We start from the raw sequence: 13111 nt of genomic DNA, 5'->3' as shown, positions 1-13111 counted from the left end.
GGGGAAAGCCACTACTTATCCCTAGGGGTGAATAGCATGCAGTATTACTAAGTTTAGGGCAGGGGCGTAGCTACGGGTGGGCCTGGGTGGGCCCAGGCCCACCCAATTTCAGCTCAGGCCCGCCCAGCCCCAGCCCCAGCTCCCATTGCCGGCCACTGCTGCTTTTCCTGATGAGCAGCAGGGCCGGCGCTACAAAAAGAAGAAGCGCTCAGCTGACTGAGCTGAGCGCCAACGCTAAGACTCGACGAGAAAAAATGTTTTTAAAAAAACGCGGCACCGCAGGCAGCCTCAAAGCATTGGCTGCTGGCTCTGCAGGCTCCGCCCGTCTCTTACGTCACTGCCCCTGGAGTAGATGAAGGAAATTAAAGAATGGATAGTAAGAATGAATTAAATCTGGACACAGAGAGAGGCAGAAAAATATTGAAGAAAGCAAAGAAAAAGGAGAGAAAATGACAAATGGCCAGGAAACTCTGGCAGAAGAGTTAAGCGAAAACGAAGGAAAGCAGAATCTAGAGACTGGGAGCAACACAATGAGAAAAAGTAAATGGCCATACAACAAAGGTAAAGAAAATAATTTTATTTTTAATTTAGGATAAAGTAATATGGTGTTAATAAAGTTTCAGAGACCAATACTTTCTTCCTTAGGTCAGGAGAGGATACCGTAACAGCATTATACTGACCTGAGGCAGGAGGTTTTGGCCTCTGAAAGCTCATTGAAAAGGGTGTTAGGTTATTAAATAAATTGTCTGAAATTGGACGCACTGAAAAGCAGAACTTTACCCTGTGTGACAAATGCATCTGAGTGTGAATAAATTTTGCTGGGGGGGGGGGGGTGAATTTTGTGCCCACCCACTTTGGGTTCAGGCCCACCCAAAATTGGCAGTCTGGCTACGCCACTGCTGCTGGCTAGCTGTGACCTTAATTGGCTGCTCTTGGAAACAGGGTACTGGGCTTGAAAGACCTTTAGTCTGACCCAGAATGGTAATTCTTATGGACAGAAAAATAAAAACAGATCACAAGCAAGTATAAAATAAAAGATGAGGAAAGGGGAGGGAAATGGAAGAAACTTATGTTGAAAAAAACTGGGTTCAAAGTTCTTATTGGTTTTGATGACATGTCAACCTTGGAGTTGCGTTTGAAGTATTGGCTGTTATCCAGTGCAGTACATTCTAATATCTTAAAGATAAATCAGTGGATTCTTTTGAATTACTGTAGATTGATTCCCTTCTTTTCTGTGCTGAAGCCCAGTGTTATTCATTGACCTATTAGTCAGTCTCACACTTAAAGGAATCTAGGAGACCAGGGAGAAAGCCTACAGTTCAGCTGCATGTGTCATGCAGGAACAAATACCCTGACATTTAGATTCCTCTGAGCAGTGCAATGATACACTTTATCCTTCTCAGACCCGGAAACAAATATGAGTGTTGTATTTATGAAAGTAGGTGGATGTGTGTGGGTTGGGGGGGGGGGGGGTGTTCTTGATTTTAAAAGACATTTGCAATCTGTTAAAATGAGCTTGTCATTTCTTCCCAAATCTTTGTGGCTGTTTAAATGTCTCTCTGACAAAACCAAGATCTTCTGTGATATAGTATGTCCATGTATGTGCTGTTGTAAAACCAGGACTGATTCTGCCTACCCTGAAAAAAAAACAGTCAGACAACAACACTGTCCTAACCATTGAAAAGCGATGTGTGTGTGTTGTTTTTTTTTTAGTGGAGAGGAAAGGCAGAGAAGGAGCTGACATTTAAATACCTAAACGTGAAACTTTCATGGACACAACAGAATATATTCAAAATAACATAAATTATTTAAGTTGCTCAAGTCCACATTAGTCTGGATCCAAGCGTTCAAAAAGAGGTTTCAAGTAAACAATTCAAAATTATGTTTAATTAGTTAGGACAATAGTGAATTAATGAATGAATGTTCTTTTTAACAACTTATGGGTTATTATTCAGATGCATCAGTGTTTTTTTTTAATGCTGGCCATGGCAGCCAAAAAAAAAATCTGGATATTCAGCACCAATATCTAGAAAGAATGGATAGAGCCAGAATTATCCTTGTAGCAGCAATATTCAGCCTTCTTGCTGTCCTAAGTTACCCAGAGAAGTTATCTGAATAGTGGGCTGAATATTGACACTATCTAGAAAACTCTTGGGATCACTTATGCTGTATGTACTCTATCACTATACAGATAGTAGTCAGTAATGATTTTCAGCAGCACTATCCAGAAAGTGCTGCTGAAAATCACCAATTAAGCCTGTCCAATGACACTATCTGTCCATGTATATAACAAAAGAGAGGGAACGAAGTACAAACTTTTTGTCAAGGCTCATTCATTAAAGAACTGTGTTCCATTTTTAAAGGCCCGTGGTGCTGTTTTTTTTGTTTGGACTATCTGTCCATGTACCACTATCCAGATAATCGCTTTTAAATATTGGGCCCCTATTATTTTGTAAGTATTTCATTTAATCCTCTGCCATTTACTGGCAGATGTCCTGCACTGGATGTGGGGAATAATGTTAGTTGCGCATAAAACTTGGATTTCCATTGGAGATGGTGGGAGAACAGTTTGGAACCAGTGTGCAAGACTTGCTTCTCTTTCTTCTGTGTATAAACAGCTAGTAACAGCAAGTTTACAGCACAGTAGGCCTGCAAGATTTGAAAATAATTGCTCACTGTGCCAGCACAGGTTGAAAATGTTTACTGGAACTGAGCGCCTGACAGCTTCGGCTGAATTTAATACTTGGCTTCCAGTGGGAACATTTAGCCCCATTTAGAAAACTTTTTCCCTCCATACTGTGCCTATGGGAAAAACCTTTTAGCAATGAGCACTTGATCTCTTTTAATTTTTTATTAGTAGTATTATTTTTTGTATATGAAAGTGCCTGCATTCATATTTGAAATACTGAATTATCAGAACGGTTATTTTTCTTTACAGTTTCAGCTGCTGATTGAAGTTGCCTGGCCTCTGTTTGTCTTCTTTATACTGATCTCTGTGCGACTTTCCTACCCACCATATGAACAACATGAATGTAAGTACAGACAGTGATAAATCCCTATAGACAGTGGGAAAAAGAGACCAATCAGAATGGGTGGGCGCAGTGGTGCCCAAACAGTACTATGACTTTTGGATAGAAAATAAAAGAGGAAGTAGAACTATATAAATTATTGTTTCCAAATGTTTTTTGCTATTTATATCAGATATTTTTGTAGAGTCCAGCTTAAAAATGACAGGTGGTTGCCATAGCTGAAAGAATATGAAAGAAAACAAGATAATTACAGAAGGAAAAACTGGGACAAAATTATGGGTGTCCACCCCCCCCCCCCCCATATTTTCTGCCTTATCCCTAATTTCTTTTCTTCTAAAACAGTGATTCTCAACACAGTCCTTGGGACACACCAAGCCAGTCATGTTTTCAAGATATCCACAATGAATATGCATGAGATAGATTTGCATGCAATAGAAGTAGTGCATGCAGATTTATTGTGGAGCTCCTGAAAACCTGACTGGCTTGGTGTGTCCCGAGGACTGGGCTGAGACCCCTTGTTCTAAAATGATGTATTTTACTGCTGGCACTAAGTAGCACTATACATCTATCATATAAAGTAATTTTGCTTTGGGAAAGATGAACATGTTTTAATTTATGATCATGGTACATCTGCAGTCACGTTAAGTGAGTGAGATCATGTCAGCAATGACTGGTCTGGGAGGAAGGGGGTAGGGAACATTCTGTTGTGTAAGCTTTCTATTTACTGGAATACAGTTGGAAAGCGAGGGAGAAGAGAAACTATGTGCACAGTGAGGAAAGGAGACAGAATGTGGGATTGCAATTCCAAGAATGACTCTAGCATTGAGAAACAGGGTTTTCAAATAAACCAATCTGGGTCCACTTTCCTGTTCCTTGTTTGCAGACTAGCTTATAATTCCTGCACCTTGCAGACAGGGTTTAACAATGTGATGATTTTTAAACGCCTCCTTGTTCATATTGTGAATGATTTTATAAAGATTTGTTCAGCATGTGTAAAAAAAGTAGGCACACCGAACAAGTGTGTCTACTTTCAGGTCATCTGTGTGTAGGTGCTCATAGGGCATATTTTGGGTGGAGCGCCAACTTCAGAATATCAAGTGGTAATGATCAATATTTCAAAGTGAAGGTGATCCATCCAAATCAACCTAACCAATCTCTGACTTTATTTTACATATGAAATCATAGTGAAGGATTACTTAGGTTGTCTTGATTTTTTCACTCAACGAATAGTGAAGCTCTGGAACTCTTTGCCGGAGGATGTGGTAACAGCAGTTAGCGTATCTGGGTTTAAAAAAGTTTTGGAAAGATTCATGGAGGAAAAGTCCATAGTCTGTTATTGAGACAGACGTGGGAAGCAACTGCTTGCCCTGGGATTTATAGTATGGAGTATTGCCATGGTTTGGGTTTCTGCCAGGTAATTGTGACCTGGCTTGGCCACTGTTTAGAAAACAGGATACTGGGATAGATGGACCATTGGTCTGACCCAGTTTGACTACTCTTATGTTTATAAAATAGCCATCTTTTTGGACTTCTCGCGTAGGCATCCTGTTCTACAATACCCCCTATTTCTGTGGGACTAAGCACATCTAATACTGTTCATTGCTCTGCGATTGGACTACTTCTCTGGTTTTCAGACTCTGCAGTGGTGTTTTCTTTGCAAGGGTCTGGAGTTCTCTTCAGAAAAAGTCTTCAGACTTTCAGGAATGGTGCCTGCTGACATACTTTTAGTGGGCAATGCATGTCATGACATTTTGGGTAAGCCTAGAGTTAACATGGATGGGCTGTTCCAAACCCGTTCCCTTTCCCTATAAAATAATACAGGTTTTTATTACCTGTACCAGTAGAAGGACCAAGGGAGGGCTGCTCTGGCTCTCACTTGTTCTGCTGCAGAGAGTTTGCTGCAGTTAGTGTAAAGAAAAGCCCCCAATGAGACCCTGGATTTATTTCAGGATAAGGCACAGGAGCGAGCCACAGCACAGGCTCCCAACTTGGGCCCTGGCTCTGGGGTGGTGTGTGGTGGAGGCCAGAGCTGAGACATTCTAGTGCACTTCCACAGGCCACAAGGCAAGCTTCAGAGCTGTACTGCTGCTGCAGTAGCAGCCAATTTTTCTGAGGCTGGACAGATCAGGAAATGGTGGTGTATGCAAGGCCTATATATCCCAAACTCATGACAGACACAACAGTAGCAATATTCCTATGATTCAAACAGCAAGAACCCTATCTATGCCTAGGCAAAATGACAAATATTACACTTGGCCCTAAAAGAAGTGGGACTGCTACAGACCTACACACAGAAGCTATGTGGAAATGGAAAACTGCACTTCAGTCACATGCAAAACACAGACAGACCTTTGCCAAATATAGAACAAGGGATCACAAATTAGAAATACTTGTAGTCTAAGTTAAAAGGTTCAAGACTTGCAAGCCCTGATGTTTGAAGAAAACTTGGATATTGTTGCTATTACAGAGACATGGTTCAACAATTCCCATTAATGGGATGTGACCATACTGGGCTATAATCTTTTTAGGAAAGATAGAGAGGGCCGAAAAGGTGGAGGAGTAGCGCTGTATGTGAGAGACAATATCAGAGCGACTGAAATGTGGGGAACATGGGGAAAGGAAGAAGTTTTATGGATCATCCTGGAAAGAGAAGACAAAACCTGTATTCGCACGGGGGTTATGTACAAACCTCCAGCACAAATGGAGACTTTAGACAAGGATCTGATAGAAGATATTCAAAAGATTGGTATGAAAGGGGAGGTGCTACTGTTGGGAGATTTCAATTTGTCTGTTGTGGATTGGAATGTCCCGTCTGCAGAATCGGAAAGAAATAGGGAGATTGTGGATGCCTGTCAAAGTGTCTTGCTCAGACAAATGGTGATGGAACCTACGTGGGAAGGGTCGATGCTGGATCTAGTACTCACAAATGGAGGAAGTGTTTCCAATATCCGGGTGGTTGCCCACCTACATGATAGTGATAGTGATTTGATATAAGAGCAAAGGCGGAGTGTGGACGCACAAAACTCAAAGTACTGGATTTCAGATGTACTGATTTTGATAAAATGGGGGAATACCTGAAGAAGGAACTGTTGGCGTGGGAAGGCATAGGAGATGTGGAAAATCAGTGGTCAAAGCTAAAGGCTGCTATAAATATGGCAACTCATCTTTATGCAAGGAAAGTAAACAAAAACAAGAGAAGCAGGAAGCCTATATGGTTCTCCAAACAAGTAGCTGAAAAAATAAGAGCAAAAGAGGCTTTGTTCAAGAAATACAAAAGATTATTGGATTAAAGTCAAAGAAACGAAGAGGGAAATACAGTTAGCAAAAGCATGAGTGGAAGAAAAAATGGCTAAAGATGTAAAGAGAGGTGACAAGACCTTTTTCAGAAATATTGGAGAAAGAAGAAAAGATAGGAATGGAATTGCAGACTGAAAGATAATGAGAATGGCTATGTGGAGAGTGATGAAGCAAAAGTGCTAAACAATTATTTCTCTTCGATGTTCATGGAGGAAAATCTTGGTGAAGGATCACGGTCAGCTGCTGAGGGAACATCTGGGAATGGAGTGGATTCTGTGCCATTTATGGAAGAAAGAGAATCTGAAGGTGGACAAAGCTATGGGGCCGGATGGAATAGTGAAGGTGCTCAGAGAGGTCCTGGTGGGACGTATTAAAGATTTATTTAATAGATCTTTAGAGACAGGAGAGTTTCCGCGGGATTGGAGATGAGTGGATGTGGTCCGTCTTCACAAAAGTGGAGACAAGGAAGACGTGAGAAACTACAGACTGGCAAGTCTCACATCAGTGGTAGGAAAAATAATGGAGTCGCTGCTGAAAGAAAGGATAGTTAACTTTCTAGAAGCCAATAGGTTACAGGACCTGAAGCAACATGGCTTTATCAAAGGAAAATCCTGACAAACGAATCTTATTGATTTATTTTGACTGGGCGACCAAAGATGAAGGACATGAGCTAGATGTAATCTACTTGGATTTCAGCAAAGCCTTTGACGGTCCCCCACAGAAGACTGGTGAATAAGCTGAAAGGGTTGAACTTAGGACCAAAAGTGGTGAACTGGATAGGAAACTGGTTGACTGACAGGTGGCAAAAGGTTGTGGTAAATGGAATCCGCTAGGAGGAAAGGAAGGTGAGCAGTGGAGTTCCTCAGGGGTCGGTGCTGGGGCCTTTCTGTTTAATATATTTGTGGGAGATATTGCTGAAGGGCTGGAAGGAAAGGTTTGCCTTTTTGTGGATGACATGAAAATAGCAAGAGTGGATACCCTGGAGGGATTAGAAACAGTGAGAAGGGATCTCCAAACGCTAGAAGAATGGTCGAGGGTCTGGCAGTTAAAATTTAATATACTATCCAAACTCTGGGTATCCTAGAAAGATTGGTTTCAATAATTATGCTCAACAACTCAACCAGAAACCTTACTACTAAATCAAAAAAACAAATTAAATAAAAAATATAAAAATAATTAAATAATGTGCTTAGTTTTTTTGGTGTGTTAAAGTGTCTCAAGGTTTTGAGAAGCATTTGCACACAGTTCTCACATCATCGCACATCTTACAACCAGCCAGATATTAATATTAAAAAATATCATGATGAAAACAACTATCAAATGTTTAAAGTCACTTAGCTTGGGTGCTGGTGCGAGCAAAGCTGTAAATATTTACAGAGTATCTTCTCAAAACAGCGCCCCAGTAATCTTTCAGTCCATGGACGCTGATCTAAAACAGAGGCTCCAATAACATCTTTTCTTCTCAATTCGTGTGATGGGAATTTCTAAATTCCCTGTTCCCAACATAGGCCATGTTTCGCCACTAAACTGGCGTCATCAGGGGAACTTAATTATGCAGCAAAAACAGGTCAGGAATCCGCCGCGGGCCTTCGCGATGCTTTCTGGTTTCCTGTTATGCTCAATAAAATACAAAGACATCCACAATGTACATTTCCCAAAGTTAACAAATTCCAAATAATAAATTCATATAAAACACTTTTTTTGTTGTCAGGACATTTTATTTTCCACCTTGCTGGTGCCAATTTCTCCTTTCTGTTTTCCTGTCTGTCTTCTGTTAACTCTTTTTCCAGGGCTGCTGTCCATTTGTTATTTCTCCTTTCTCCTCATTTCCATCTCTCATTACATCCGTCTCTGACATATTGATCTTTCCCTTTAGCTCTATCCTCCCTTTATTTTTTTCTGCCTCTTTCCATTCAAATTTCAACTCTTCAGCTTCTTTGCTTATACCTTAGCTCTCCCATTCCCTACCTCACCCTTTCCCCAAACTCCTATTTCATTCTATCTTTTATCTCTCCCTATTAACAGTTTTTAATCTGTACTCCTTATCCTCCTCTCACTCATCTCCTTGACAGCCATCCATGTCCTCTAGATGGTTCTACCATTTCCAGTATCTCCCCACCCTCCACCCTTGTAGCCCAGCATCCCCTCCCTCTATCTCCCGCCACATCCCAATAGATCAGGTTCAATGTGGCTAACAACTTATTGTTAATTAATACTATAAAAGTGATGTGGGATAGTATACAATAATAACAAACCCCCCTGTTTACTAAGCCATGCTAGCAGCTGCTATGCGCTAATGCCAGCACAGCCCATTCACTTTCCATGCAGCTTAGTAAACGGGGGGAAAGTAAATGAGGATTGCGTATTACAATATGTAGTATGGAAATGAATGCTAGACACAAAAAGGTTGTTTATAGTCATCCATGTATAATATTTAGAATGGAACGGAAAAATTGGAATAATTGTACGAATAGGGGTTTAAGGGGGTCTTTTACTAAAGATTAGCTTGAGTTATCTGCAGCAGGGCCCATAGGAATAAAACATAGTAACATAGTAGATGACGGCAGAAAAAGACCTGCATGGTCCATCCAGTCTGCCCAACAAGATAAATTCATATGTGTATACCTTACCTTGATTTGTACCTGTCTTTTTCAGGGCACAGACCATATAAGTCTGCCCAGCAGGATTCCCCGCCTCCCAACCACCAGTCCCGCCTCCCCTCACCGTCTCTGGCACAGACCGTATAAGTCTGCCCTCCACTATCCTCGCCTCCCAACCACCAACCCCTCTTCCCCCCACCTGCTCCGCCACCCAATTTCGGCTAAGCTTCTGAGGATCCATTCCTTCTGCACAGGATTCCTTTATGTATATCCCACTACTACTACTATTTAGCATTTCTACAGCGCTACAAGGCGTACGCAGCGCTGCACAAACATAGAAGAAAGACAGTCCCTGCTCAAAGAGCTTACAATCTAATAGACAAAAAATAAAGTAAGCAAATCAAATCAAAGTAAGGTATACACAAGAAGTAGCACATATGAGTTTATCTTGTTGGGAAGACTAGATGGACCGTGCAGGTCTTTTTCTGCCGTCATCTACTATGTTACTATCAGGCTTATTTTCGAAAGTGATCGCCGGCGATCTTCCGACATAAATCGGGAGATGGCCGGCGATCTCGCAAAAGTGGCAAAATCGGTATAATCGAATGCTGCTTTTTTGACACCATCGCCGCTTTCCCGTCGCCGCACCGGCGAAAGTTCAAGGGGGTGTGTCGGCAGCGAAGCAAAGGCGGGATATGGGTGGGCATGGGCGTGGCTACCAGATGGCCGGCTTTTGCGGATAATGGAAAAAAAAGCGGCGTTAATCAGTATTTCGCCAGGTTTACTTGGTCCTTTAATTTTCACGACCAAGCCTCAAAAAGGTGCCCCAGTTGACCAGATGACCACTGGAGGGAATGGGGGATGACCTCCCCATACACCCCCAGTGGTCACCAACTCCCTCCCACACTAAAAAAAAATAAAAAACTTTTTTGACAGCCTCTATGCCAGCCTCAAATGTCATACCCAGCTCCCTGACAGCAGTATGCAAGTCCCTGGAGCAGTTTTTAGTGGGTGCAGTGCAGGCAGACCCAGGTCCATCCCCCCCCTACCTGTTACACTTGTGGTGCTAAGTGTTGAGCCCTCCAAACCCCCCCAAAACCCACTGTACCCACATGTAGGTGCCCCCCTTCACCCATAAGGACTATGGTAGTGGTGTAAAGTTGTGGGGAGTGGGTTTGGGGGGGATTTGGGGGGCTATGCACCTGGGAGGTATTTGTATATTTTGTTAACATTTTTAGAAGTGCCCCCTAGGGTGCCCGGTTGGTGTCCTGGCATGTCAGGGGGACCAGTGCACGACAAATGCTGGCTCCTCCCATGACCAAATGCCTTGGATTTCGCCGGGTTTGAGATCGCCTGCATTTTTTTTGCAATTATCGCTGAAAAACAAAACCGGCCATCTCAAACCCGGCGAACTCTGGCATTTGGCCGGGCTAAACTGCATTATCGAAAAAAAGATGGCCGGCCATCTTTTTCGAAAATACGGTTCCGGCCAGCTGTTGCGCCGCCGCCAAAATAGATCGCCGGCGATCTATTTCGCCGGCGACATTCAATTATGCCCCTCCACGTTACTATGAATGTTATTCAGGTTTTGATTGGGAACCCATATAACTTTATAAGCAAAGGGGCTGCACTTTCAAATCTCATAGCCTTGCAGACTAATCCGGTTGCTGTATTTTGAGCTGTCCAGTTTTTTTCGAGGCACATTCCTTTCAGCCAGTATAAATGGCATTGCAATAATCGAAGTGTAATAATACTGATGTTTGTACTAAGGTTTTAAACATATCATTAGAGAAGAGATGACTGATTCTTTTTAGTTTCCACATTGCTTTAAAGGTTTTTGTGATGACTGCTTGGACTTGTATGTCGAATAACATGTAGGAATAAATTATTATAACAAGTATCTTTAGTTGGGACTCCAATGGATAAGTTGCATTATCAGTTATAAAGTTTTGACAGTTTATGACAAGGTGAAGGTTAAATAATAACAGAAATTTTGTTTCTTTCTATTCAATTTTAGTTTAAAGGTGGAGGCCCAATTCTCCATTAGTTCTAGACCAGATTTGATGATGTATTATGGGTTTTATGGGTATATTAGCTGACTTAGTTCTATAATTTTTCCATCTGGGGTCTCTTTCAAGTGGCAAAACAAAATCAGGGAGCCTATCACGAATAACATTCTGTAATTCCAAATGCTATTATATGTTCCTCAGCTTTAAATGCAACAACTGTGATCTTGTACCGTTCATAAAAATAATTTATACAGTGCTGATATGCTCTCTGGATTTTCCTATTTAAATAACTGTAATAGGATTTCAGTTCTGGACCACCTGTATAACTTCCCAAACCTGCTAAAAGGTTCACAGCTGCATTTGAAAATCTCGATGAATCTTGAAGATGTACTGAGCCAAATTGACAAATTAAAGAGTAGTAAATCACCTGGATCGGATGGCATACATCCAAGAGTACTCAAAGAACTCAAGCATGAAATTGCTGTTCTGCTGTTAATAATATGTAACTCCTCTTTAAAATCTCAGTAGTATCTGATGATTGGAGGGTGGCCAATGTGATGCTGATTTTTAAAAAGGGTTCCAGGGGTGATCCGGGAAATTACAGACCAGTAAGCCTAATGTCAGTGCTAAGCAAAATAGTAGAAACTATTGTAAAGAATAAAATTACGGAACACACAAACATGGTTAATGGGACAGAGCCAGCATGGGTTCAGCTAAAGGAAGTCTTGTATTACCAATTTGCTTTGTTTCTTTGAAGGCATGAATAAACATGCAGATAAAGGTGAGCCGGTTGTTGTAGTGTATCTAGATTTTCAGAAAGCTTTTGATAAAGTTCGTCATGAGAGACTCCTGAGAAAATTAGAGTCATGGGATAGGAGGCAAGGTGCTGGTGTGGATTAGGAATTGGTTATTGGACAGAATCGACAGAAAACAGAGGGTAGTGTTAAACAGTCATTTCTCTCAATGGAATAACGAGTGAGGTGATTAAATTTGCAGATGACACAAAACTATTCAAGGTTGTTAAAACAGGTGTGGACTGTGAAATATTGCAAAGAATTCCAGAGTTTAATTACATGTTGAGTGAAGAAAAATTTTCTCTGATTCGTTTTAAATTTACTACATTGTAGCTTCATCACATGCCCCCTAGTCCTAGTATTCACCTAGGGTTCACCTTAGAGGTCAGCAACCGAGAAAACAATCTGGTTGTCGTTGTAGATAATACGCTGAAATCTTCTCAGCCAAAAAAGCAAATGGGATGCTAGGAATTATTAGGAAAGGGATGGTGAATAAGACCAAAAATACTATAATGCTTCTGTATCGCTCCATGGGTAAACCTCTTCTTGAGTATGGCATTCAGTTCTGTTTGCTGTATTTCAGAAAAGATATAGCAGAATTAGAAAAGGTTCAAAGAAGAGCGACCAAAATGATAAAGGGGATGGAACTCCTTTCGTATGAGGAAAGGCTAAAAAGGTTAGGGCTCTTCAGCTTGGAAAAAAGACGGATGAGGGGAGATATGATTGAGGTCTACAAAATCCTGAGTGGTGTAGAATGAGTAGAAGTAAATCAATTTTTTAGTCATTCCAAAAGTACAAAGACTAGTGGACATTCAAGCAAGTTACATGCAGTGGTGTGCTGGAGCCGGTTGTTAAATTTTTTGACCAGTTGTTAAATTTCTTCTGAGCCGGTTGTTCAGGGAATGCGAGCCGGCTTACCTCTCCTCCCCTCCCCCCTCAGCAGCAGTGCTTTTTTATTGTGTCGGTACAGCGTGCCGGCACCTTTTTTCCCATGGCCGGCTCACCTGCCCACCCTCAGCTCCCCGACAGCCCTCCTTTCTGTTCCTGCCACCGCCCAGCATTTAAATCCTTTATTTTACCTCAAGTCACAGTGGCGGCAGTGAAAGCAGCAGTCTTGGCTCGCCTTCCCTTCCCTCTCAGTGTCCGCCTTCTTCTGATGGTATTTCCTGAGAGGAAAGGGAAGGGAAGGCTGGAGGTGAGCTGAGCCTGCTGCTTTCACCGCCGCCGCAACTTGAGGTAAAATAAAAGATTTAAATGCTGGGTGGTGGCAGGAATGGAAAGGAGGTCTGTCGGGGAGTTGAGGGTGGGCAGGTGGGGCTGGGGTTGGAATTGGAACTCGGGGGCTGAAAAGGGGGGCACATGGAGGCTGGGGCGAGTCAGTG

At 42.0% G+C, this 13111-nt stretch overlaps 1 protein-coding gene across 1 annotated transcript in view; it reads left to right on the top strand.

The window, feature by feature from the left end:
• The window catches only part of ABCA1 (ATP binding cassette subfamily A member 1), a 706841-nt gene that overhangs the window by 24823 nt on the left and 668907 nt on the right, over window positions 1-13111 (top strand). The window contains 1 exon segment of the mRNA XM_030194329.1: window positions 2939-3032. Within this exon segment, the coding sequence (XP_030050189.1) occupies window positions 2939-3032 (94 nt within the window).

Source organism: Microcaecilia unicolor, chromosome 2 (assembly GCF_901765095.1).
Source record: "Microcaecilia unicolor chromosome 2, aMicUni1.1, whole genome shotgun sequence".
In the NCBI taxonomy this organism is placed as follows: domain Eukaryota; kingdom Metazoa; phylum Chordata; class Amphibia; order Gymnophiona; family Siphonopidae; genus Microcaecilia; species Microcaecilia unicolor.
This window is presented reverse-complemented; position numbering and strand designations above follow the sequence as displayed.